Source organism: Melopsittacus undulatus, chromosome 3 (genome assembly GCF_012275295.1).
Source record: "Melopsittacus undulatus isolate bMelUnd1 chromosome 3, bMelUnd1.mat.Z, whole genome shotgun sequence".
NCBI classification, from domain to species: domain Eukaryota; kingdom Metazoa; phylum Chordata; class Aves; order Psittaciformes; family Psittaculidae; genus Melopsittacus; species Melopsittacus undulatus.
Window position 1 is genome coordinate 91284680 of NC_047529.1, and position 27624 is coordinate 91312303.

General features: G+C 38.9%; 1 protein-coding gene across 2 annotated transcripts; it reads left to right on the top strand.

Annotated features, from left to right (window-relative positions):
• The first annotated feature begins 5427 nt into the window (after positions 1 to 5427).
• On the top strand, positions 5428 to 22083 carry EDARADD (EDAR associated via death domain). Of its 2 annotated transcripts, none has more exons than XM_005145997.3 (6): positions 5428 to 5529; positions 9729 to 9787; positions 10498 to 10537; positions 13232 to 13320; positions 16057 to 16102; positions 18573 to 22083. In XM_005145997.3, exons 1-6 carry the CDS (start codon positions 5499 to 5501, stop codon positions 18947 to 18949), a joined length of 642 nt encoding a protein of 213 aa, XP_005146054.1. In that variant the 5' UTR covers positions 5428 to 5498; the 3' UTR covers positions 18950 to 22083. The 2 variants fall into 2 exon arrangements, with proteins under 2 accessions (XP_005146054.1, XP_030902112.1); XM_031046252.2 differs by having other exon boundaries at positions 5436 to 5529; positions 9726 to 9787.
• Positions 22084 to 27624: the final 5541 nt, after the last annotated feature.

The window sequence follows — 27624 nt, forward strand, 5'->3', positions numbered from 1 at the left end:
TAATGAAAAACTGAGTTGTGTGGAAAAGAGCCAGTACTGATTTTCCATCCATCTCTCCCTCCTCCCAGTTCCTCATCCCCTGTATCTGAGCTAGCAGGCCCGAAACTGCATGTTAATTCAGCTGCTTGAGTGATTTGTATGTTCTTTATCCTAGGGATAATTTTCTGCTGGAATAGCCAGCTGAATTGACTCCATATCAGCTTCATCACTCTACCTGACCCAGAGAAGAGGTGGGGGTGCATACGTATCTTGGTAGGAAGAAGAAAGGGCTCCTTGAGGTGGCTGCTTGTTGTTAGATAAGTTTAGCTACACCTAATTTTTTTACTACGACCCCTTAGGGAGACTGGTTGGCACGGCTGGTTATGGGATGACATCAGTTGAACCTGTCTAGCTGTGCTTTGCCAGTAGCTATTGGAACTGGTCTAAGACTTTTACTGTTGCTTTTTTTCAAAAAATCAAGAAACCCAAAAACCAAATGCAAACACCCCAAGATTTCCCACAGCTAACCACCACCAACCCTAAGCAGCTCAGACACAATCTTTTGCTTCCAACAGTTAAATGAGTATCTGTAATTCACTTCCAGAACTGCAAAGTGAATTTCCTGCAAGAAGATGAGGGTTGCACTGATTTCATGTGCAGGGTTGCTAGAATTAGGATTTTATTTTCAGTCCATTTGCTACCCTTGTTCAGTTAGAGGAGAATGCACCTTTACCAGAGTATGGAACCAAACTTTAAGTTAGGGTAACTCTCAGCTTAAAAGTTTTCAGATTTGCCGTTATGATTTTCTTACACATTAATTCAAATTAGTTTCCCATTATATTTGGCCTTCAGGATCAGTATGTCACAGATTCTGCATTGCTGAAAATGTCTTGAAAAGCTTAAGGATAGATAGCTATACAGAGAGCATGAAATGGAGTAGGCTGTAGTTTTACAGTTTGGTCTCAGAGAGATGATGTAATGGCTCCTTCCTTTCCTCTCTGAAGTACAGATAGTACACCTATCATTTGGGAATGATTAAATGAGAATTTATTTCTACTTTCAGCTGAATCAGTGCTTTTTAGTCAGCTCTTACTTGCCAGAATTGAGCTTATACACTATGGGTGTACACAGAAATAATGATCTGTGTTCATCACCAGTGTAAAAATGTGCCTCAGAAATAACTGCAGACTAATTTAAGTGAACAATCAAGCAAACAGGCTGGTTTCATGTTTTATGTTAGGAGAAGTTTGGTAAATCCCAGCAAGTTTTCCAAGTTCATGAACTAGATTTCAGTAATGTGACGTGGATTTTGGAAACTTTTTGCCCTTGAAGCTTTTGCCTTTATTTATTTTTCCAAAGTAACATTTGAGTGAGACCTTTCTAAACTTAGGAGAGCAAACCAGAGGGATCAATACATCACAAACTTCTGATTAAGTCTGGCAAACAGGAGTGGTGGGAGTGTGGTGCCTGTTGAGCAATGGAATATCTTGTAGCAGCCTAGTTATGAAGATTGGCAAAGGCAAAGCTGTGGGAGAGAACTGTTAGTAAACCACCCAATGTGACTACAGACAAATAAAAAGCAGGCAAGTAGTGCGGCATGTGAATGCTGTGGTCTGTCAGGCCTGCTACAACTGAAGAACTCGTACACCCAAACCCCTGTTTTATCCAGCTGTAGTTAGGCCCAATATACTATTTCTGTCAAATGTTAAAATTGTGACATCCTTGTACAACTGTAAAACAGCAGACCAATATCATTATTGGGAAAGAAAGTAGATTTAACTTTTTAGGTCCTGGTTAATTATTCCTACCCCAAAACAGTCTCAGCATTTTAAAGAACTGGCCTAGTAACACACTGAAGCTACTGACAATTGGAAATCGATAATTTTCAACTGATCAATTGAAAATTATCAATTTTCAACTGATAATTGAAAGTTATTGATAGGATATCCAGGAAAGAAAATGCAGGAAGGTATTTCCTAACTGTACTGCAATACATTAGAGTTGAAGAGCTTATGTTGAAACAGAAGTATTTTACTCAATACAGAGGTCCTTGGATAAAAATATTTGAGATTTATAAATCAAAGAAATGAGAAAGAAAAAACAAGATCGCCACAGGCCCACAGTTACCATCCCTAGTAGCAATCCTTGTCAGGGGGAAGGTTATACTGTTCCTCTGTGTTAGTGGTATTGTAATCAGGAACAGAAGTTCTTTATTTCCATGAGGAAAAGCCATAGATGATGAGTTAGGAAAAAAAAAAAGTTTTATCTTTTTTTTTTTAATTTTTTTAGGTGTGGGGAGAGGGGTGTGTTGGGGAAATAGCAATCATATTCTGCCGGAGAGGAATATATTGTCCATGGGATGAAAAAGGCTTCATCTGCAGCCTTGTACTCAGAAGGCAGGAAACCCCTTGAGACTGTGGGTTAATTGCTATTTCAAGCAATAAATTAACTGGCAATGTATTACTGGATAGTTTGCAGATTTTAGGGAACAGTCTCTGTGCTCATCAAATATAGCAGCTTTTTGATGGGGCCAGGAAAGGAGTGAGAAGAGGCATCTGTAGACTTGATCTGTAAAAACTGTTTGAAAATATTAATTCTGTATTTAAGTGGAAGTTTACAAAATGCTGAACTCTTCACATCGTTAGTTACACTGAATTTAGCACTTTGCAGGGTTACAGCAAGACAACCTTTAGATTTTACTTCAATACAGAAATTTGATGAGAAAGATAATGTTTTAGAGAATACTGTTACTTAAAGTTATCTTTTCCTGGATTTAGTTTTTATGATACAGTTATATTTAGTTTTGCTAAAATAATTGCTGACTTTCTGGACTGGTCAGTTAAGTAACAAACAAAGATTTCTGTATCACTCATTAAACAATGATACAAGAACAGGCATGCAACAGCCAAATTAAGGTGTACTGTTGACAGTGCTCTAGAGATACTTCTGTGTAATTGCAGACTCTTCCTTCAGTACTAGGAAAAAAATTGCTAAATTATGATGACTAACCTAAGCTTTGAGGCAGTAATGTTATCTAGACTATTCACTTCTATTATTAAATTTAATTATTTTAAAGAATTCTTAATGAATAATTTGTTTTAAAAATCTGTTTCATATTGAAAAGCTGGTGTGATTTACAGATACACTTTTAAAAATACACAGTTTTTAACAACATTAACCAGTTTTGGTTGCTGACGTGTTGTTCAGCTAAACTTATTTTGTGATTGTTTACTGAAGTAATTTTCTAATTCTGATGTGGGAAGATTTAATGTTGCAAGTTATCAGAAGAGTAAATGCCATGTTGATGGTAAAACCTGGTGCAGACCACAGTACCAATGCTGTGTATGTTTCTGCAGTTTACAGCCACTTGTGTAACAATAATACTTTAGGGATATCTGAATTACATTAATGGATACATCTCTATATAATTATACATACATTTCTCCAAAGCTTCTTTAGTCACTGACTATATCTACTTCTGGGGTTAAAGCCTTCAAAAGGCACACAGAGGCAATACATATATGCAAGTCCTGAGGGCAGATAACAGCATTCATTTTACTGAGGTAAAATTTGGCAGGTTTAAAATCCAGAAAATTCTTAGCTCTACTGTGGCTTTGTCATTCATTACAGTTATAGAAGAGGCTCTAGTTACTAGTCTGGCATTTATTCAGACCTGTGTTGGTAAGAATACACTTTGTTGGTCCTCTTAATTCTCAGGCTGATTATCCATCACTAAAAGCATTGTGCCTCTGAGGAAATCTAAGCAAGCATACAGAAACAGCAATTTTATTTCTAATTAGACTTGATGTTACTCTTTGAAACTAAGAAATGCCTGTGTTCTTTCAGAATGATTTTCAGTATTAATGTGGAAACTATCAGAGTCAACCTATATCTTGGACAGCCAGACTCCAGTAATATGCCTAAGAAAGAATACTTCTTCGGTTTTTATACACCATAAATTACAGAAATGTTGGTGATCTCTTAGCTCTACCTTGGAGATTAAAATATATAGAGATATACGTGTGTGCATGTATAACCCAATGGCAAAACCTCCATTTGTCTCAGGCAAAATAAGGGTGATGCTCTGAATCTTGCAGATAACCATGTCAGTATTCCCACTGGTAGGATAACACAAAGACTTGCTCTTCTACAAGAATTCACAAATTCAGTACCAGAATCATTGAAGAACCTTAATATTATTGATGTTAATGAAAAGCCAAATAGCAGGATAAGCCACTATAGTCTATCTAAATTCTGAAATTAATTTAATCTTTATAAGTTTGATTTTTGGGTTTTGGTGGGGTTTTTCTGTCTTTAGGGTTTTTTTGTTTGTTTCTTTGATATTTTTTGTTACTGTTGTGGGGTGGGTTTTTTGTTTGTTTTTTGAGGGGTTTTTGGTTGGTGGGTTTTTGGTTTTGTTTTTTTTTTTTTTCTTTGGTTATTAGATTCGTAACATGCCTGAGAAATTAAAATAATATGTGGGAAAGCACTCAGTTTTTAATGCTTTATACAGACCAAAGGCTACTTTTAGTATTCCAGTGCAAGCCAGTTGACTGAATTGGAACTCTACCAGTGTAACAGAGTAGAATGTGGCCATAAAGTTACCTTGTTAATAGATGAGTAGGGTGGCTAACATGCAAATGTGGCTGGTTTCTTCTGTTTGTATTGTACAATAAATAGTAATATGTGATATTTCTTATTTAGAAAGTGTTTTCATGCATAGACCCCATTTAAGATATCTGTGTTCCTTTCAGTATATTAAGTAAGACAATTTGCCAGAGAGGACAATGGGGACCCAAAGCAATTATATACAAAGATTTTACATCATCATGGTATTTGGAGTCCTGTAGCATAAAAAGACGATTTTTTGATACTTGTGAAAAAACAGTGCAGTTTGATTGTTGCTCTACAAAACTTAACTGTGCCCATGCACTACAAGACATCTGCAGGTCAAGACCACATTTCTATGTCTGCAGGTGGTTATTGGATCATGTAAATATCTGTAAGGCCAGGACAGCGAGCGCTTGATTTTATATTGCTGAAATAACTTCCCTCAGGTTCAAACTAGTATTACTCGACAAGCCACAGTATGCACCATTTGTTTGGGGCTGTAACTGAACAATTTTCACACTGTCGAGCACCTTCCGCTCGAAGGAATTGGATCATAGAGACACAGAATGGTTTGGGTTAGAAAGGACCTTAAAGACAATCTAGTTCCAACCCCCTGCCATGGATAGGTACACCCTCTACTAGACCAAGTTGCTCAAAGCCTCATGCAGAATTAACTCGACGTATCTGTGGGACAGTGGTGTTTCCCCTTGAGAAGGGCAGGTCCCAGGGCGGCAGCCGCACTCGGCCCCAGCGGGAGTACGCTCGGGCAGAAACCTCCCTCCCGCGGCGGGCCCTACCTGCGGCGGGGCGGTGGCAGGAAGGGGGCGGTGCAGCGGAGCGGCGGTTCCGGGCACGTCGGCGGCCGCCGCTCGTTCCTCGCACTGGGACCCGCCGCCCCTGTCCGCCTCATGGCCGCTCCGCAGGACCCGTTGCCCTCAGGTGAGGAGGACGCCGCCGGCGGCAGGGCGAGACGGGCTGGCGGGGCCCGCCCCGGGGCGGTGGGAGGGGTGGTGTCTGCGTCTTATGTGAGCGCCCTCCCCCATCGCCTCCGGGAGTCCGGGGTGTGCGGTGAGGCCCACTGCGCCCCGCTTCCATCCCGGCCGGAGGTAACCTGCGGCCGTGGCTCACAGGAGCCGGGCGAGGAGCCTGGCCCCGGGGGAGGTTGAAAGGGTTTGTTAGTTGCGCCCTTCCCCCTCCGCGCACGCTAATTAAGCATGGTAATAATTTATCATGTGCTCTGCTGATGTGATTTAGTGCAACTTGTCTTGTCAAGTCTGCGCCGGTGTTTAGTGTGTAGGTTACCTCGTGCTTGCTAACACCATATTGAAAAGACATTTTCATAAAATCCTACACTCCGGGTGTCCAAACTCTTTAACATATGTGGCTAATGGTGTGAATGGCTTGAGTACCTCATCTTAGATGTGCCAGCATTGCAGCTTCTCCGTATGGATCTGCTCAGTCAGTGACAAGGTTTTGAGTAATTAACAGGAGACAAAAATGCTCAAGTGATGATGGACTTGGATTTTTCAGGTAACCGGATATTGTAATATAATTTGCTGTATTTCCTCCTCTTATTCAAATCTGAAATGTATTTGCTTCTGATCAAAGCACCAGTTGATTTGGGTTTAATCAAAGGGTGCATTTCTGTGAATGATATTAGTACTATGGTGATCACTTTGTTTGAGTTGTAGTGAGTTGTACTTTTAATGTATATGCCCAGCGTTGGTGTGAAAGAGGTCTTGCTATGTGTATGTTTGAATACATAACTGCAGTAGACCTTATGTGCTTCACTTGCTACTGGTGGTGTCAATGCTATGTTGCAAAAAAAGACCTGTAATGGGGGGAACACCATCTCTGCTACATGTTGCTTTGTGAACCTCCTCCTGCTTAATGGTCAAAATGCTGTGATCTCCAGAACTGACCTTCAGAATTCTTTCCAATAAAAGGTGCAAGAGCAGATGTAGGATTAGAAGTTTGAATGTGTCTATACATAGACATATATATACATCTGTGTATATATAAAATTGACAGATTGTTCAAACTGTTAAGTGCATAGCACCCCTGTTAACAGTGTCAGTATTGAACAAACAGTAGTGATGCATGCAAGTCCGCTGTTCTGGTTGCAGACTGGTTATGCCGCATGGTCTCAGGCAGCAGAGCTGTGGCAGCCACTGACAGCATGCAGGTGGTGTGCAGCAGAAGGGAACCTTGGCAGCAGCCATTGAACCTGACTTATGTTTGTCCAAGTGAATTTGCATGTGCTGATTTATGTACATCTGAGTCAACTCACGTGTGGTTCCTGGCAGAAGTGTGGGGAAGTGAATACAGACCTGCAGGAAATGTGGCTGTATGCTGTCAGTGGGCAGTACAGTGATAGTGACTTTTATAAGGGATCCCAGATAATGTTGTTATCAGGCTGCCAAAGTGACTATGAAATCAGACAGTCTGCACTGAGTAGTCAGTCAGATGATACCTGGATTTCCTCTTGGCCTTTCAACATGCAAAACTGTGGATGTTTTACATTTGAGATAAACAGCGAACTTTCCAGCCTGCTGTTTTGTGCACCTGCATCCAGCTGTATGACATGAGCTGCAGAATGCTGTAGGAAAGAGAAAGGGGACATGGTACTTTAATTGTCTTGTTCAGAACTAAATATTAAGTCTGTGGTTTTCAAATTACCTGCCTGTTATCACTGGTCCACAAGACCGTGGTAAATCACCTGCAGCTCAGTATGTGGAGGCTTTATTCTTAGGTACAAATATTCATAGGCATATGTACCATGTTGGGACTTGGTAGTACTCTACAACCTAAAAACCATGGAAATTACTGTTCTTCGTAGAGAACTAGAAAAACAAAAGGGAACAAATTGAGGTATAGGAAAATAAATCTGTTTTAAAATATTTTTCAGGAGGGATACTCAGTAAGGAAGATACAAAGTGTCACAAAGATACAGATTCACAGTGACTGTGTTTCTGTGCAAGACCTAGAAAGCAGGAGGCAATTAAAGGTGCCACCTTGTAGGGTGGTACACCCCAGCACCTCTTGTAGAGGCACCCTGGGGTCTGTCAAGTCCTTATTTCAAATGCCTGTATTCTTGGTGCTTCTCTCATTTTTCCAGTGCTTCCCTCTGGATTGTGAAAAGTAAATTACCAGTGTTGTAAAGTACGTTGGTCGTATCTTTGAGATATAACAGAAGGGGTAAAGCGCTTACCATAGCTGCAGTAGCCACCAGGGTTCACCAGGGCATGGACCTTTTGTGGGCTCTGCTCTCAGCTACCTCAAGGCTCCTTTTATATTACAAGAGCGAAGGAAGGTTTTTAATTTTTTTGTAATGCATCTAAGAGTTCGTAAGGAGGAGCTCTGAAACCTTCAGGATAAATTGATGATAAGCTGCATGCTTTGACATTGGGTTTGTTGTGTCTTAGCTGACAGCGAAGGAACAATGAGACTAGGGATGCCTGGACTGGTCTTCCATCCTGAAGCCTTTTGTTGGCTTTTTCAGCTTTCCTTCACAGGGTGGGCTTCTCTCTTTGCCCCAGCTCCCTTTCCAGTGCCTTTGCAGCTCTCCACTACAGTTCCCAGTTGCATCCACCATTTTTGCCCCTACTGTCATGCAGGGGCTTACAGCAGCTTATTGTATTTTCTCATATCTCAGTCTGACTCTCAATCTCTCTGCTTTTGAGTTGGGAAGCTTATGGCAGCTTGTGCTGCCCCTAGCTATCAGGGCAGGCTTTATCCAGAGCATTCAGTTAATACAATGTTTCTAGAGCAAGGTTATCATATTTATTGAAAAGGGCATGTGTGACAGGAATATGGGGTTTGGTTTGGGATTTTTACCTCTTCTACATATGTATTCCTAAACCTCGTACCATTGTATGAACATTCTCACCTGAAATTTCATAGATCTCTGAATTTTTCAAACATTCAGTGTGTCTGTGTGCAAAGGGTGTGCTCAAGCCTCGTAGATGTGCTCCCTCTGATGGAGCGCCTCCTGTGGGGGTATTTTCTGTGGGCACTAGCACTGAAAACCACTCTTCCTGGCATTGCAAAGAGGGACTGGGCACAGCACTGGGCACCCAGGAACTGCTGCAGCTGTGTCTCAGAAGCAGGAGGAGAACGGTGCTGTCCAAGAGCCTTGGGGCTGCTTCTCTATCACTGCTGGCACCTTTTTTATTTTCAGGCCTGTTTATTGTGCTATCTTGTGTTGTCAAATGCTTTAGCTTGTTGTTCAATTGTATTGAGTATATTTGTAGGACGTAGTCCCAAAATAAACAGTTCTGTGCTATGTTGGGACACTGTTTATAGATTCATTTCTGTAATTGATTTCTGGGCCTGTGTTCTAAATGCCCTGATTTTTATAATTGGGAGAAGGTAATCACCAAATACTGATTCAAATCACATCTTCCTTGAGGAAGTGGCAGGATGTTGTTGAATTACAGGAGTGGTTTGTGAATCCTGATTTCTGTATGAGATTTGTTTTGGATTCTTTGTGTGCTTTTGGTCAGTACACCACTAGTACTTGTCAATTTAGCCATGGATGTAGAGGGGTTGACAGTTCAACCTTGAATCATCTGTAAGTACTATGGAGATTTATTTTTCTATTCTTTTGATGTTAATGTAATTGAAGTTTATGATTCTATTGTATACAAATAATGTTTACCTCAAATATGTTTTTTACTAGGTTTTGTACTACAATCTGCTGTTTATTATAGTATTAATTTTTGTTGTAGGGGGTACGTTCACTATTTGAATTACTGTTTTGATGAAAAGACAGTGTTGTCGTTAGGAGAACAAAACAGCTTTTAGCATTTTTACTGGATTTTATTCTTTATTGCTGAATTATTCTGTGATTTTAAATTTGTTTCTTTTACTAAAAAGAATTTAGAATTTTATTTTAAGTCTATTTTTCCTTAGCTTAAAGTTGTGTTTCCTTGTTGTATGTAGTTTCTCATCTGTAAGCTAGTAGCTCTGTCATTTTCCAGTTTGTCACATTTTCGTGTGGAAATGTAATTTGACATAATGCTTGCAATGACTGCATTGTTGTGCTTATCTTAGTCAAACAAAAAAACAGAATATGAATTCACAGATAGAAATATTTTTAGGATTATGAAGTGATAAAGCTTTCTTATTTCCAGCAGATCATGCAGCAAAAGAGCCGGTGGAGGATACGGATCCAAGCACTCTTTCTTTAACAATGGTATGTGTTTTGAGTCTAATAGAGTTCAAATCATTATAGCTCTCTATAGTTAGCTATGTAATGCAGAACTGATGTAAAACATTCAAGAATGTTAAACTGTGAGTATATATGAAGTTTTGCTTATCTGTATGATTGCATTAAACAAATTTTAATTTACTAACCTTATGCAATTAAACTGTAAGTAAAAATACCAATAGGTACCAATAAGTTGAATTGGGTGATACCGACTGAGCAGGCTTTCACAGTATCGTGTTTCTTTTTAGTTGAAGATTGGTGACTGACATTCTTCTGTAGTATATGGATTGGAGGGATAAGAAAACCCACCTAGGGCTTAAAATTTCAATTGTACTAAGTGTTACTCCTTCCTGTACCTATTTTATCTGATGAGTTGAAGTCATGGAAACAGCGTAAGACAGCAGGCATGAGTGAACCTAGGGAGGGACCAAACAGCGCTCTCTTTCACTTGCTGGCAGAGCAACACGGTTTATGACAAGGTTTTGTGTTTTAGGATATTAAGTGTGCCAGTCTTATGCTAATACAGGAGTATATCAGATAACAGTAATATGAATGTTACTATATGTGATTGTAGATAGATCAACAAGTAGCAATTTAAGGGATGTAACTATGATGGTGCCTTGTCACATACTGTCACATACAGCACAGTTACATTCAAAAGTAACAAATACCTGTCTCTTGCCTTTTTATGATAGACTGAAAAATATCCTGTTCAAGACACAGGAGTTCCTAAAGGTAAGTATTGTGAGTTCTGTGTGTTCAGGTGTCATAAATATGTGTTGTTATGTGCAATAAAACAGTTGGTGTTACCCAACACATTGAAATATCTTTTTTTCTTAGATTCGTATGTTTTAAATGCAATGTTATCTTCTGTATTTTTGAGTCAGTTTATATATAACTTTTTCCTTCCAAAGCTTAATTTTGATGAAAAAGTCAGTTTAAAGCTATCATCAGATGATCTTGGTTCTCATTCTGGAAGGAAAATACAGTGGTGCCATTGAAAAACAGTGTTCAGAGGACAGATGGTAAAAACACAATAGTGTTAGAAGGTGGATTTGAGGAAATTACCGGTGCCTTCAGATTATCGGAAATATAATCCAGAAATACCTTTCAGCTTTCTTGCTTCTGAATTCATTCTCAGCTCCATAACAAATCAATTCTTCATGCCGTATTTTACCTTTGTCAGGTATTAATACTATCTGAATTCATTTTCACTGAAAATGAAGTGCAGGAGTGCAGGTTCTGTATTGGACCGAAGTCAAATACTTGGGTTACGCAGTGTGAATATCCCCTTTATGGTTTCCTTGACAGGTGGGGTGGTTTTTTTGTCATCCTAGGCTTCACCATTGGCTTTTGCCCGTGGAATATGCTGGAGAGGCTCGGTTGAGGAGCCCTCTGCAGGTAGTATGTTCTCCATCCTGTGTTGCACAGCAGGACTGCAGTAGGGACAGACACAGGAAACCATGCAGAAACTAGTCACAATGGAAACTTTTGCTGTGTAAGCAATGTACCACTGGGGTTAAAAGAAGGTTAGAGGCTATTCTGGGGGCTTGAGGGAGCCAGCCAGAGGAAACGAGCATCTTCTCAGAATTGCTGCTCAGTAGGGAAGGAGAATGTGGGATGAAGACGATTTGAAATCATAATTACTTTATTTGCAGGCAGGTTGTTTGTTCCTTCAAAATTGTTTATTAATACTAAATCAATTTCTCTGTAATATTCTTTGTCATGTCCTGTTTTTTATTTCACCTGTGACATTAGGTCCTCCTCAAAATAAATTAGATAAATTCCTAAATTTTGAGTTTGTGAAAGTTGTTTGAAATCAGAGATTGCATGTTTAAATGCATTTAATATAAAAAAGGTTGCTGAGAGGCGGTAGAAATATCAGCACTTTCTGTAGAAAGGAAATGAACTCAGTTTTATTTTCATGTGAATACTAATGTAGCTAAAATTTTACCTCTTAATATTCTGTTCATTTCTGTGGATTAAATTTTTTTATGAGAATGATTTTTTAAAACTATTTCTGTAAAAATGCAGACTTAGAAATACGAATTTGTGAGCTAAAGAGTGGTATCAATGTGCATGTCTGTTTCTCTATAACACAAAGTTATGTTTGCTTCAGATTTAATGTTTGAGTAGAGTAGGCTTAATGTTTACATCATGGTTTAATTATAATTCTACCTCCACTCAAATATGAAACATTCACACACTTTTTTGCACACAAAGGAAGTGGAATGTTGGTGCCCATGTTCTGCATTTTCAGCCAGACCTTTTTGTTTTTTATTATTATTTTTGTTGTTGTCTCTGGACCTACAGTTGTAAAGAATAAAGATGATCCTCATTAAACATTTATCCTGCTAGGGGTGGAATACAATTTGGCTTTAAGTTTCAACAGTGTTACAAGACCAGAAAAAGAGGAAATTTTTTTTTGTTTTTTTTTTTTTCTTCTTGCAAGTTTAAGGATAAATTCTTTGATTCAGCTCAGTTTCTTGAGTGAGATAAGGAACTATGCCATATTTCTGTTATCTGATGATTTATAAAGATAATAGCTGTTCTTTAATGAGATCTTACCATTAAACAAACAGCAAATGGAAACGTACAAGAACTACAAACATAGCCATCACAGAATCGGAAGGGTTGTAAGGGACCTCGAAAGATCATCTAGTCAACCCCTCTGCAAGAGCAGGGTAACCTAGAGTACATCACACAGGAACACTATGGCGAGTACTTGTTTGTAAAAACATGTAGAATATAATCTTTTCTAATATTGTGTTAATAGTTGGTCAGCACCTGACATGGGAATTTTGCAAATGGTTTGATATTAATCACGCATTCTGAAATTTGTCTGTTTGCACAAGGTTCACAAAGGGCTTATATATCCCTTGTACCATATTTTGAGGGCTGAAGAAAGGCTTGAAAGGGGAATATTGTGCTTTTCAGTGGGCTTCCAAGTTAGTCGATAAACACACTGAAATGGATTACTTCAGCACTTCAGAAAACTCCTGTGTAGTAGCGATAAGTAGTACGAGCTTAATTTACAAAGGGGTAGAATAAAAGGTAAATATTTGTGTAGTCCATATTTCAACAATTGTTGTTGTAAGTGTGACAAGAAAAGCAAAGCAAAAATTATAGTGACTTGGAACAGTCGCCTTCAGCCTACTTTCGTGTATTGGTTCAGTTTGGCTTTTTGAAAGAAGAGCATGACTCGTTTCCAAAATAGTGTGGTGTTTGTTTATTTTAATTCGCACATTGTGCTCTGCATGATTATTGCAGTCTCTGCCAAGTTAACATGGCTTTTAAACCAGCATTTCTCATTGACTGTGGTATGCAGCTAAAAGTTGTATGTTAGATACCTATAATTCACATTTGATAGTCTTACTTTTTAAATTTGTATTTGTGTGGAAGACCAGTGTTTCACAATCTTTGTCTTAGATGAGGAATACCTAACAGATCAAGTAACACTGGAAATTGCATCTGTGAACATCAAGACCCTCACGTCAGATTCTGGTCTAATCCAGCAGGTAAGAAAAATTATGCCTGAATGTAAACTAAGTTATTGCTGTTTCTTAAATAAGTATGTTAACAAATAAATCTGTCTTCAATCTGTATCAGGAGAGTGTGGAATTACTCAGTAAAACAGATCAGAAATAGGCTCTCTTTTTTGAGTTCAATGAAGTGAGCTGTTGTGGAGAACAGCAGAAGAAAGGTTATATAATAATATGTACTTCATAGTTTAAACAGGTTTTGATTAATGTATAGATGCTCCAAAGAAGAGCTGACAAAGAATTAAGGCTTTGTCATGCATGCTTTTCTTCTTTCCTGTTGAGAATAGAGCCAGAGCAGAGAATAAGTGAAGTAAGGAATCCTAGGTTTTGGAGTTTTGCCCCTCGGGAGGCATTTTACTCTTCTGCTTTGAATATGGGACACTGCTCCTGGTATAGTGGAAACACTGTCCAGTGTTTGTGAAACCTTACGCTGTGGTAGGGTGGGCAGTGCTGAGTGACCTCCATGCTCCATGGTTACCATCTTTCAACTGAATGTTTTTTGCTGAATTTTAAATAGATTCTCTTTGGGTTGAGCAGAAAACTTGAAGAAGAGAAATGAATGAGCATTTTCCAGCAAGACAATTAAAAGGAGTTCCGTATGCCAGAGTCCCAGCTGAGTTTCATCGGAAAAATCATGGGTTTGATATGCATTTCACAGATGGTGAAGCTAACAGTCTTATTCCCATCATTGAGATCATGTAGGGTTTTGATTAGACCTGTAGTGGTCACAGCTAAAGTGGGTAGAAAATATTCTTGCTTAATGACTTCATTTCATGGGCAGAAACACTACACTGTCCTATTGCAATTACATTACAAGAAAGTTATCTTGAACAAATCTGAGTGCATCTGACTTGATAAAAGTGGATTATAACTGATCAGTAAAAACAGAATTTTTTAAAACAGATGTGTGGCACAAGTAAGTATCTATGGTTTTCTTTGTACTTTTTGCAGTACTAGCCATTCTTATTATTTTTTACCACAAGACATGAGTATAATGACATCTCCTAATGGCATTTAGATACTAACTTTCACAATATGGTTTGAACTTTCATGAATTCAGAGAGTCTGGGAAATGTTACTGGAGCTCTGGAGCTCAGGAGGAACTTAGCTATTGCAAACTAAGTGAACAGTAGCCACGTTTTTTCCTCTCTTTTTTTTTCCTTTTTCTTCCTTTAGTTGTTATTTGCTTGTTTATTACTTTTCAAACAGATCTCTGGGGAGGCTGGATCTGTGATGGGCAGCTCCTCATTCTCCCAGTGATTTATCCTTCAGGGGATTAGTTCCTCAGGGCTCAGTAATAATGTTCTACTTTTTAAAGGGATTTGTGGGAATGGAGACAATTACTATAATCAGGATCTCCAGACTTAATTTTTTCTTAAACTTCTGGTGCTCATGTGGTGCCATGAAGGTCAAGCTCATGTTTAAAAAGCTCTGTCCAGAGAAAGCATATATGGTGCCGGTGGAAAAGTAAACTATTAGAAAATAATAACAAGGATTATTCTGTTGGAAGTGGCATGTGTAGTGGTAGATCTCTCAAGCAGAGAGCAGACATTCTGTGAGGGTGAATTGATGTTGCATGTGTGTTCTTGCAGTTTTCAGGGAATAAATGCTGAAAACAGCATGCAAATTTTTCCTTTCGTATCAAAGTCTTTAAATATTTTTCGAGATAGTTTATCTTCTGTATAATTGGACTGTGAATGGCATATTCACCACATCAACTGAAACTGCCTATATTCTATTTTTAGTGGATTTCTTAGTAAACAAGGTGTAGCAGGCAGCAATAGAGTATCTTATTACACTTCGTTGTTACCCAGTTGACTTGTGTTCGCATGCACTGCCTGCAAAATGTAAAGGAGCCTGCTGTGATAGTTCTGGAAGAGTGAAGTGATACAGAAAATCAACAGTGTTTGATAGCAGCTATCAAAGGGGAAAATCCCTGTCTGCTTTCATCTTGAAATCATCATCAGAAGAAAGCTATTTCACCTGGCTCTGCACCCGCAAAGTTAAAGTAAGGGCAGCTGCAGTTTCCTGCAGTCCTAGGAGCAAGGTACTGCTTTTCTAGGTTTTAGATGTTGCTCTCTAAATAGAATTGAAATGGTACAATGTGTGTTGCAGACTTCAGCTGCTAAGTAATTTCATGATATTTAATTAGCAGGCAAAAAGCCGCAGAAAGAATGTTTACTTTGAACAGGAGGAGGGTTAGACATCAGTCAGCAATGTTCAAGTCCACCTGTTGCCTAGAAAAGCTTCCTGTGTATGTAAAGAAGTTTGTGAAAAAGCTCCTCCACTTTTCCTAGATAAAGGAAACAATCCCTTACTGCTGCATATCACAGGAAATTCTTGATTTCTTTTCATTACAAAGCATTTTAAAATGTTTTTAATAAAACCATATGAATTGTTGAACAGCTGTTGAGAGTTTTATGCCATATTATTCAAAAGATGTAACCCTATAGCATATCATTAATAAGGATGACATTCTTGAGTGGATATAACCAATAGGGCAGTTCTGTGAGCCAAAACATGAGAATGCTGCCTGAAAAGACTGCAGGCTGTCAGTAATTCCTTGAAATTGGATATATTCTATGTCTGACTTTACAGATAGCTTGGGATTCTTCTAAGTAATCTCCTGCCACATGTAAATTAGCCAAATAGTTATTCTGGTGTTCAAATATATTGTTTTGTTTTGATTTATATTTGTTTTCTGCTTTGTAGCCAGAAGACAAAGACATGCAAAGCCATAATGATGACTCACTGGCAGGTAATATGTCAGCTTTACTGTTCTGTATATTTTATTCCTAGGTTATCTTTGAAAGTACTTTATTAAAAATTGCTGTTTGTCATAACCAAGAACTGCCTGGGTAACTAAGGCATTACCAGAGTCATTTACTCTTTGTTCTAAGGGGGTGGTGATTAATAATACAGACTGTACAAAATGTGTGAGTTGGGCTTTCCAAATAAATATAGTATATCTACCTTTGTAAGAATTCTGTAAACAGCTATTGAGTAAGCAGAAGTTGGCAGAAGGCTGTGGGGCCTTATCCCATAATTGTATGAGCTGTGCTGGGGATGGAGTGTGTGTAGATGATACACAGCCCTGTTAATCTAACAGTGAACAACTGAGGATTTCCTCTTAGTAAAGAAGCTTGTCCTATTATGTAGCATTAGGATCATGCAATTAGGTGGGTAGGTCATCATTTGCTTATCAGTATCTAGCACCAGGGCATCCTAGAAAAAGCAGGATTCTTTATAATGCTTTTGGTAGTCTGTACACAGTATAGCACAAGAAGCAGGTTGGTTTAGTTTTGTTTACTTATAACTGTGCCATGTGTTTTCCTTACACCTTCATCCCTGCTGCTATTGGAGGATAAAACTTACTTTGGCATCCTTGCAAAGCAAAGTAAGATGAAATTGAGATAGGTTGCTCTCCTGCCCTTTGAGCCAGAGGCTCAGCAAGGGCTTTCGTTGTATATTCATTTTGTCTTGTTTGTGTAACTAGATATTGGTACAAGTGAAGCAAACAAGTTTTTTCTCACTTCAACAAGAGTTTATGGTGCACAAGAAGAACAGAGTACTTAACATAGATATTTCCATACAGAACAGCTGCAAGGCCTGTGGAATACCTGTGAGCGAAGTTGTCACCAGAACATGTTTCCCCTTAGCAGGGAATCTGAGCATTTGTATGAAGTTACGTGTCTGCAGCAGTGTTGCTGCACGTCCTAACTTGTTGAAAAGTTCAGAAATTGTCTCTGGCCTGTTAAAAAAGCAAGCTGATGAGCAATGTTACAAAAATAACAACAGCCTGTTCTTTCCTTAAAAGCAAAACCTAAACACTGTGCAAAACTACATTCAGCTCACAATTTGATGGTCTTTCTGGATTTTTCACACAATCTGACAATAATTACTGCAAATAAAAAAAACCCAACAAAAACCACAATCCACCACCAAAATAGGACACCTCTCCCCCCAAAAGAAAACAAAAAGTCACAGCCTTAACAGATGCTGTTGTCTGTGTGAATAGGTGGCGTTAAGTACCAGATCTCTCCTTTGCCAGGGATACAGTTCAAGTCTCTTAGACTGGCACTGATCCAGCACTTGTATATTGTGTGCCACAGTTTTATATTGGTTTTAATCAATCTTTTGATTAATATAAGTCTTCTTATTGTAGTGTCCCTTTTTCAAAGAGTTTCATCCCAAGTAGGACCAGTTATTTCCCTAGTTCAAGCTATCCAATAAGGCTGAAGGGAAGAAGCTTTAGAAAGTGCTTGTAGGCTGCATTCATTATCTACCACTTTTGGAGATACCGAATTCTCCTTGCCTTCAAAAAGGAGCAGGGAGGGTTAAGGTCATATTTGCAGCTAAAATGCTCACACAGTGAGCTACACCACTGCAATGTTAAAGGTTTTGGTATTAGTTTTTAACCAGCAGTATGACTGGAACTGGTTTCTGCAAACTTTTACAGGTTATTAATATATAATATTGCCTGACAGCACCACACTGTTCACACTGCTGGGGAAATATTGACTGGTGTGTGTGGAAGACTTTGAAATGGCAATTTTTGGTATTTGATGCACATTTTGGAACATATCACCACCTACATCCAGCAGCTTGGTATTTTGGAGGAGTATGCACTTTTTCCTTTCCATAATGTACATTTAAAACAGGCTTGCTTGGTAGAACAGGGCATCTATTATTGTAAGAGCCCTACAAAGCAAAGGAACGTTTCCACTTACTCATTGTGTTAAAATACTAAATGTTGTGTTTGCAGCTGTCAGCAGAGATTCTCCTCGTGAAAATGTCTCGTGTATTTATGAAGGCAGCAGCTCGGAAGTGCAAAACCTTTTCCTTCTTCCTCCATCACATGTTTATGAGGTGCATATCATGTGCACATAATCCTGTTGGTGATGTAAGCAGGGATTCTGGCAGATATGAGGAAGTGACATAGTCCAACAGCAAAAAAGGGAATCAGAGGGATTGAATTGCATGCCTTTTCTATAAAATATAAATATGGTACTTTAAAAAATACTGCCTTTTGATTATAGCCACTGAGAGTAGTGGCTGTTTCATGAGTACTTCATAAGGAAAGGCATATATGTCACTATTCTGACTTTTTCTGAAATTATTCACAGGAACATAATACGTTACAGCTTTTTGTGCTTTTAACTTTGTGTTCCTGGTGAACCCACAGCAATAGATACTAACTTCTTCCCATGTAATGGTTTTCACTGCAGAGCTCAAAAAAACCTGCAAGGAAAACGGCACCTGCTCCTTGTGCTTATTCCGTGCACCGACCATCAGTGACATGCTCAATGATGAGGACTTGTTGTACACAGTGAGGATAAAGCTGGATCCCTGCCACCCAACAGTGAAAAACTGGAGGAATTTAGCAAGCAAGTGGGGGATGACATATGATGAACTGTGTTTCCTTGAACAGAAGCCCCAAAGTCCCACCTTGGAGTTCTTGCTACGGAATAGTGACCGAACTGTGGAGCAGCTGATTGATCTCTGTAAATTTTATAAGAGAATTGATGTAGTGAAAGTGCTGCTGAAATGGGTGGAGGAGGAATGGCCCAAAAGAGGGAACAGAACTTACCAGAATGACTTCTAAGGCAAAGAAAGTTGTTAGTCCATGCATGTTAAATGCTGGGACTAGCTGCTACTAATACATGGGAAGTTTCCCTTGCAAGAGAGAGAGAAAGCCTGTACTGACGGTTTGTATACTGTGTAAGCTCTATGTACTGTATACACATATATATGTTCTGTGCCCTCAGGGTTGCAAAGATAACCTTGCAAAAGTGGATGGAATAATGCAGGTTGGTTCTTGAGTCTACAGATGCCTTCAGTTCCTGTGCTGCTGTTTGTGGGCTTCCTAAGCAGAGGAGGTATGAAAAAGCCAGACCCTGGTTTCACAGCAGCAGTTGTGAACCATGTCAGTTGTGTGTTGTTGCTACTGGGAAAGGCACCACTAGAAGACAAGTCTTTTGGCCTTTCTGGCAGCCCTTCCACAGTTTTGTATGTTCTACCTGGTTGAAGATGAGGGGTTATTTTTTTTCTTTTTTTAATTTTCTTTTTAAGCTTTATGATACTGTTTTTGCCACAGGAACACCTCAGTGTTCCAAGCAGCAGTTTGGATTTGCATACTACAATTAGTCCAGTGTTTCAACATCACGTTCAGGCAAATTAAGCTTTACATCTTTTTTTAGACAAGAATAGATGTTAAAATAATTATTTGCATCATAGGGCATATATTTGCTATAGAAAAAATCATGCAATTCAGAGAGACTTTCCAGCCCATAACCAATAGGGACCAAAAAAAGTACTTTCCAAAGTTCTGAAGACAATACATACTCTTGAGTGCACTTATTTATCCTGAATGCCTCTTGCTTTGCAGTATGAGGTGACAGCTAATGTCTCACACACAGTATATCCTTACTATTGAGTAAAACTTCCCCTTTCACAAGCTGTGGCTTGACCTACTTTCTGTCTCATGCTGAAGTAGTTGCACACTTGCATGAAACTAGCACAAGTTTATATATTGATGAAAACCGCTTTAATGGGAAATTAATAGGTAAATTCATCTACAGTCCAGGTGGATGGTTATTAAAGCACTTACAGTGGTTTGGACTGATGTTTCTCAAAGAATTTTGATACTCTGAATTACAATTTACACTTTAAATATTTTAGAAATTGTTTTTTTCCTACCATTATTCTGTATTCTTATGTTTAGCTTCTGAAAAATCAGTTACACAATACAATGTGTGAAGTACTTAAGCTATAATGCCACACAAAAATGTAACTTTAAAATACTTCTAGTTGTTACCCATACCAAAAGCATCTCAGACAATACTAGTATGTACATAGGTGTATATACCAAAGCACTGGTGTATGTTAAAGATGTGGGACAAAACTAGAATGGGGTACAGGTTGATGCACTGTTTACTTTAGTAGAAATTACTAAGAACTAGTAGCAAAGCTGAGGGAAGTCTAATGCTGTATACTGAGCTTCTTACTCTACGAGAATGAAAAGGGACCTCTAGTAATACTATATTATAGATGCTGAGTGATACAGATACAGAGGAGGTGGAAGTAAAGACTAACATTTTCAATGTCAGGCACTAGTTCTGAGGTGACAATTTTATTTTAGGGACTTCAGGAAGCTGAAGGTACAGTTTCAAGGGGAAAAGACTGACCTAAATTTGAAGTTTGATTTTTTTTCCTAAAACTTGTGGAAGACTGGAATTTTTAATACCTTTTTTTTTAAACCATTCCTCAAAAAAGCTGCTACTCTTTAGAACAGTAAGTCTTCTAGCTATATATTAAAGAGGAAATTGTACTGCTGTATCTTGGGGCTAAAGTTTAAATGCTTTATGTTCCTCTTCTAGAAACAGGGGTTTTGTGTTTCTCTTCTAGAAACAGAGGTTTCCTGATAGATGGCTGTCAACTCTAATTTTTTTAAATAATTCTGTCTTTAGATAGGAGCTCTAGAATCATCTTTGAGGACTACTGCTGTGGCTGGGCTGCGTGCTAAGTTCAGTACCTACAGAGGCAGCCATGCAAATAGCTGATAACGCAGCTTGTACAACATAATTCCTATACCTTGGGCCTACTATATCCATGATTTAGGATCATGTGTCAGTGTGTAAGTTGTTTTTCTGAGTGATGAGTGCTGGCATATATGCCAACAACTTTTCTTTCCCATAACATACCACAGCTGTATGTGTGTGGTATTATAATATGCTCTGCTTTGGTAGATGGAGTCAAAGAAGGAGCTGGAGCCCTCACCAAAGAAGCACGAAGGCAGTATGAGATGATGCAGCAGCATTCCTGGATCAGGATGTTCAACTGGAATCTACCCCTTTTCCTATTTTATGGCAAAAACTTGTAAAATTTTGAAGAAACACTGTTGTCTTGTGGAAATGAGTTCTGATCCTTTGAAGATCTTGAAAAGTCAATGTCAGCTGCTAGGATTTATGTCTGATGGAAATAAAGCTGGTTTTGAGAGCTTATAGGTGGATTATGTATAAATCCAGCACTGAAGGTTGAAAATGTTAGCCTTATACTTCATCACACACTGGATTATTAATTAGTATACTTGAAATATTTTTCCTCTTTGTATGGATTGAGATGTACACACTTTTTTTAGTTTTATATCTGTACACTTTTTAGTTTTATATCTGTTTACAAGATGTGGGGTCTGAGTGTTCAGTTTATACTTGTATCTTCTGTTATAATGTATACTATTTTTAGAAGAAATATAGAATGTCAATGGTTGACTTTATTGTATTTGTTTTTATTACAGCTAGGAAAACAGCTGTTTTTCTCTCACCAGTCACCTTGGAACCACTGAACTATCAACTAGGTGTGCTCTGTAAAAATGCATTTTATCTACAAGACTTATGGTGTCCTAGAGCACCTATCTTTGCAACAGATAACAGCTGTTCAAGAAAGGAAGAACACTTTTTAATCTTTACAGTATGAAAAAGGAGTTAATTTTGGTAAGATGATGAACAAAGACATTTATCTAGAAACTTGCAGTGGAGTTACTAACTATAGAGAGGTATGAAACCTACACTGGTTGAATTCTTCCTGAATTAATAACTTGTCTGATAATGAAGGTTAGAGAATCACATGGAACAAAACTGATAGCCATTTAAATGTCTATTACAGCTTCTATTCTCATATGAGACCCTCTCTCTCTTCAGGGATTTCTGGGTTTTTTTGGCTGCCATCTCTGTGCCTGCAGAATAATCAGTGGCCCTTCCCATCCACTTTAGGTTCTATGAAGATATCCAAACCACTATATTCTTTCATTCCTACAGCTTTATCTAAGACATGGTGAGTCTAATAACTGTTCTTCAACAGCAAAATTGTGTGATCCAGGAGCCCCTAGTTTTGCTGTGAGGTCAAGTATGGGGCATCCCCAGCAGAATGGTAATTTTTGTCTTCATGCCTTTCTTTCTGCATGTGCTTTGATCTGTGCAGAGGAAGGCAAGATGAGTTTGGGCTGTGCTTTGGAAGCCCACTGTAAAGGATAAGGTAGTCAGTATAGCCCCAGGTCCTTGCTTGGAAATAAGTTGTACAGAAACTGTAAACCATGCTTCTTGATTCACTACTGAATAATGGAGATCTTGCAGCACTTTGTACAAGAGACTGCATATTTTCCGCTATCTCAAGCTGCCTCACTCCCACAGTTCCGAGTCAAGCTGTTAGCAAGTGGGAAAAAATGTGAATTCTGCCTTATGGTGGTTTAACTTAGGGTCACACTGTTGACTTGTGGCCAGATATATTTGGAAATTTTTTGTCAGCAGAATTGCTTAAATGATATCAAAGAAAGTACATGGAATTTATAATAATGTAAGGAGCAGCCTACTTCCGTAACTTTCACAGCATATGCTGTTATTCTGTCTATGAATGAAATGCAATGAGTGACTCTTATCTAATTTCAATGTATCTTGTAAGTCTTTAGTTTTGGGTCAGTTTTGGACAGTAGGGCAGAGTGCTTCTAAATGAGGACTTGGGCTTGTTGCCTGTTTTGACTGAAAAGTGCTTTTCCTAGTCCCTGAGCTCAGCTAGTCCTGATTGCATTACTAAGGTCAGTTGTTGGCCCTAGGTGCCTAGGGAGGATACGGATCTACTGGTCATACAGGCTGAATATAGCAGCCCTAAGAAGAATTTATTTGGAAAGGTGGAATCTGTAGTGTTTGTTTGCCTATACCTTGGCCAGGGACTGGGACTGACTCCATCTTACAAGAAACTGATAACAAAGCGGAGTTTACAGGCTTGGGGAAGGCTTACCTGTATCCTCCCTTGGGAGAAGAGGGGGAGCAGCTAAACAGCTGCTAGTTAACAGACTTACTAGTTATTTGGTCTGTGTATTTTATCTTTGCAAAATGGTGATTTCCAAGGCAGGTTGTTGGGGCAAATGTGTATTTGCTACTGTGGTAAATGTGAAGAAAATAAAGCAGTGCGTGTCCTGTTAGGATGGCATCACGAAGGTTGCTGTTGCCTTTTAAAATTCCAGCATAAAAGAGTATTGGTGTGTTTGGTTTATGCAGGCTTTGTTTACTGTCCTTCACAGTACTATAAAGATGAGAATTAAAATTTGAGAAGAGATGACAAAGAAGTAGCTTCTGTCAGAAATAACTGGTGAGAAGTAATGTGTGTCTATGGTGTTAATGTTCTCTTTCCTCTGACATATGTACAGAAATAGTTTCCTTGACTAAAATTTTTAGTTATTTACAACTGCATAATTTTTTATTATTTTTTCTTTTTAGAAAATTCCATAAACAAAGCTAAATGTGTTAGCAACTTGGATAATAAATGTTCTGTGTACATCATGAGATAGATATGCAACTTTATGTATCCACATGAAGGTGCCTTTTGTTTTTATTATGAGTTTGCTTCAAAATTACCCTGTATTTAGAATCATTGAATCCAAGAATGGTTTGGGTTTGAAGGGACCTTAAAAATCATTTATTTCCAGTGCTTTTTGTCTCTGAAAATAACCAAAGTTTCACGTTGTTGATGACATAAAACACATTCAGACAACTAAAAAGTTTCGTAACAGGAACAGCCAAGATATGAATCAGACGGGCACCCAAATTCTTACACTAGCAAGAATATCTTCAGTCTAAATTGAGGATTTTTTTTTTATGTTTGTGCCCAAGATATGTGAGCTTCCCCTACCATTCTCAGGCTTCAGTTCATTCACAATCCTATAAATAGTTTACTAGGGATTTTTCTTGTCCTAATTTACTCGTGTCTACTTTCTCTGAAGCTGCAGAGTTTACATGCACAAATGGCTATTAAAAGACTATTTCACTCTGACCATCAGGAAACACCTACCATGCTCAAAAGGCTATTAAAAGACTATTTCACTCTAACCATCAGGAAACACCTACCATCTCCTGGTAAGAGGTGATATTGCAGCCCTCTCATATCCCTCGAAAATGTGGAAAGGCGGAGGCTAAGTGAGCAGATCGGTAAGTGCAAAGACCCACTGGGGAAATCCAAAGACAGCTGCAGAGGATGATGGTGTAGCTAAGGGGGGAAGGTGTAGTCCTAGGGATCTTGAATTTGGCCACTATCTTTAGTTTAGAGAACATCACACAGTTTTGCATTTTTCACAGATGTGTGATGTTTCTTATCTCCCTAGGTAGATAGGGACTGAGGCACTATGTGTAGACTTTGGCACAAGCATCTTTACCGGGACAGACAGGGCAGGCATAGGCACAGGTTTGCACTAGTATCTAGTGGTGCATTGCCATATAAGCAGTACATACAGTGGGAAGAAGCTTCTAGTTCTGGTTAGGATTTTCCTTGTGGGTTAATCAGACAGTGTTTCATTAAAATATACTACTTGCTGCCATGGAGCATGTTGTTGAGGCCCCAAAGTGGTGTCATTGACCTAAAAATAAATTGAGAAATTCATGGTCTGTTTATTCTGTAAGATGATGCAATTGTAGCACCTCGCTCAGAAAGTCCTAAACAGCCAATGGTCAGAAGTTGAGGGTGTTGTACTGTGTGCTTGTCTTGGTTCTCCCTCTGCTTGTCCAGGCAGCTTGTTACAGCCACTGTCTGTAATGGTTGTGAGTATGAGACCCTTTGACTTGATGTGGTACAACCAGTTTTGTCTTTACCAGACCATAGGTGTTTTGTACCAACCTTGAAAGAACAGTATTTAAGAAGCTGTTATGGTACTGTAAGAATCAGAAAAAGGACAAATGTAGCCAGTGGGGCAGCCAACCCTACCCTCAGGCTAAAGTCAGCACAATTTGGGGCTTTGGTGCATAAGCTAGGAACAAAAGCAAATAAACATATCTGAACATGGGGGAATCACAAGTAATCTGTTACAGAAATTGCTGGATAGGCATAAAAAGGAAAAGCAGCTTCTTACATAAAGGGAAGAATGGTGTTTTGAATTGTGGAGAGAAGTGTTGAACAAAAAGGGACCCACAAAAGGTTTTGCAATGTTTGTGTCAAATCTAAGGACTTCTCTTTAAGTAGCTCACTGTTACTTGGTAGAAATTTTATAATTGGAACTGTGTATAAAATATTGGGCCAAGTAAGTGTGACTGTGTATGTTGTTAGCCTGATTTTGGGTCATAATTTGCTGCCCTGAGAGGTACCAGGTATAGAGGCTGGGAAGCAAGGATGGAAGTCTGCTTAAGTCTCATTTGAGAAAGTAGGATAGCATGTAATCATGTACTTTGTGGTGCTACTGAAAACTGGGAGGACTTTGAGGGCAGGAGCAGATAGCCAAATGGCAGCAGATTGCTAAGGCAGCTGGCAGAGCCAAATCACTGCTGGAGTGACTCCCGAAGGACAGAGCATCTTGTAATGCTTCTGGGTCTGATGCAGTTTGGATGCAGCCCTGCTGTCCAGCAGAGAAGACACCAATCTCTGCTTTGGAGAAATGCAGATGTAAGATGAGGTGTTTACTGCAGGATGAAAGAGGCAAACATAGCAGCTCCTTTATCAAGAAATTACAGGAGGGCTCAAAGTCATCTATGGCTGTACTCTTTCTATCCAATGAAGTGGTGTTTGTTAAGCTACTTCAGTGAATATGTGAGAAGCGGCTAAAAACAGTGCCTGGTCCTCAGCTCAGTTCAATTTTCTCAGATCTCTGAGTGATCTTTAATTGTTACTAGTATGGCCTGTGTTGCTGTCAGAAGCTCACAGTGAAACATGCTGCAATTATACAGGTGATTGTAACACACTGTATCAAATTCATTTTTGCTGACAGCAGACTCAGCAAGCACAATCTTTATCTAAACTAAAAATTCGTTGTCACTATTTGACTCTAACCTAATAATAGAGCTGCTTATCTCTTGGGGATTATATTCCTCTCACAGTTCTTGTAGTTGGGGAAGGAAAGGCAGGTACATTTCTTTGGTCTAAAAGCAAAAGCTGAAATTAGGATTTGGACTGTAGAAATAAGAGAAGGCTTTCTTATTTGCCATCATGACTGCCATTAGTAAATGGTGCTAAAAATAGCAATCATAAGAAATCAGCTGGGAAATTACAGTCTGAACAAACCAACTGCAGTGTAGCGCAAGGCTGCTTAAGCAGTAACCCAACTGACTCATTGTCAGGGGTCAATAGGGTTGGGGGCTGAAATAGGGTTTTTCCTACAGATTTCATAAACTGCCTTCAAAGATGTGATCAGCATGTTAATCAAACAGCTGTTCTGCTTCAGTAGAGAACTGGTGCATATCTTAAATCACCATATTTCTTTGATCATTTCTTCCCCAAACTAGAGGAGCTCTGAGCCAGAAATAGTAGTAAAGTAGAAAAACTTTATTCTCTGTGGTTCTCTGGGAAACACTTCCACTTAGTGCTTCTCTTTTCAGTACCACTACTTCTTTATTCCAGCTTGTCAGCATCTTTTCTGTCCTTGTCTGACTTCCACTTTCAGACCTTAAGGTTGCTTTCTGAGAAGTGAAGGCATTTCATGTCCTTCTGTCAGTTTAGTTTTATCAAAACATTCTACTCTTTAAACTACAATGCCTGGAACAATACTTCAAAGGAAAATGTAAGTGGTAGTTCAAGCTCTAGGACCTTTCCTTTATTCCATTTTAGAAGAGGGCTGTGGAATTTTGTAGAACAATTGAAAAGCATGCTTTTTGCTACCACCTGACTACAGACAATAGTTCTTGGTTCGCTCTCAAAACCATGCATGACTCTTAAGGTATCTTTCCCCAAGCAATCTGCTTTGCTGCTCTTTAATCCAAATAGCTGAAGTTCCTAAATATTACCATACCTTTCTGTGAAGGAATCCTTCAGGTCTCATAGACCTAAGCTACTGTATCCCTTAAGGCAGAACTGGTACAGCTAGTAGGAGTACTCTAGCAAGTAACTACATGTGATCTGGTATGTTGTTGGGGTTTTTTTGTGCTGGTTAATTGTAGAATAGAATATTTGTAGAATATAGTAGAATGTAGACTATAACTGTAGAATAGAAGATATCTAGCTAAGCTATTGACATGGTCTTTGTGACAAAAGTGGCTGAGTACCACTAACTTTGCTGTAGCCATGTGCTCTGCTTCCTGCAAGGCAAAGAAATACTGAATCCCTGTAGCTGAATAGGGTATGATGATTTAATTTTGTGGGCATTTTCTATTGCAACCTTTATTTTTGTACTAGTTTTTCCCCCATCCAGCTTATAAATGGAGCTTTAAGTAATGCTTCTCTGAGCAGCTCGTTGCTACACATCATGAGCTGCAAAGCTACTAGGGACTTCATTGCCTTATATGCTTACTCGACAGGAAAAGACAGAAGCAC

Coding starts and splice junctions, on each gene's coding strand:
- EDARADD (XM_031046252.2), top strand. CDS start 5,499: ATGGCCGCTCCGCAGGACCCGTTGCCCTCAG. Junction 5,530..9,725: donor GCAGGACCCGTTGCCCTCAG/GTGAGGAGGACG, acceptor TCTTATTTCCAG/CAGATCATGCAGCAAAAGAG. Junction 10,538..13,231: donor AGACACAGGAGTTCCTAAAG/GTAAGTATTGTG, acceptor TCTTTGTCTTAG/ATGAGGAATACCTAACAGAT.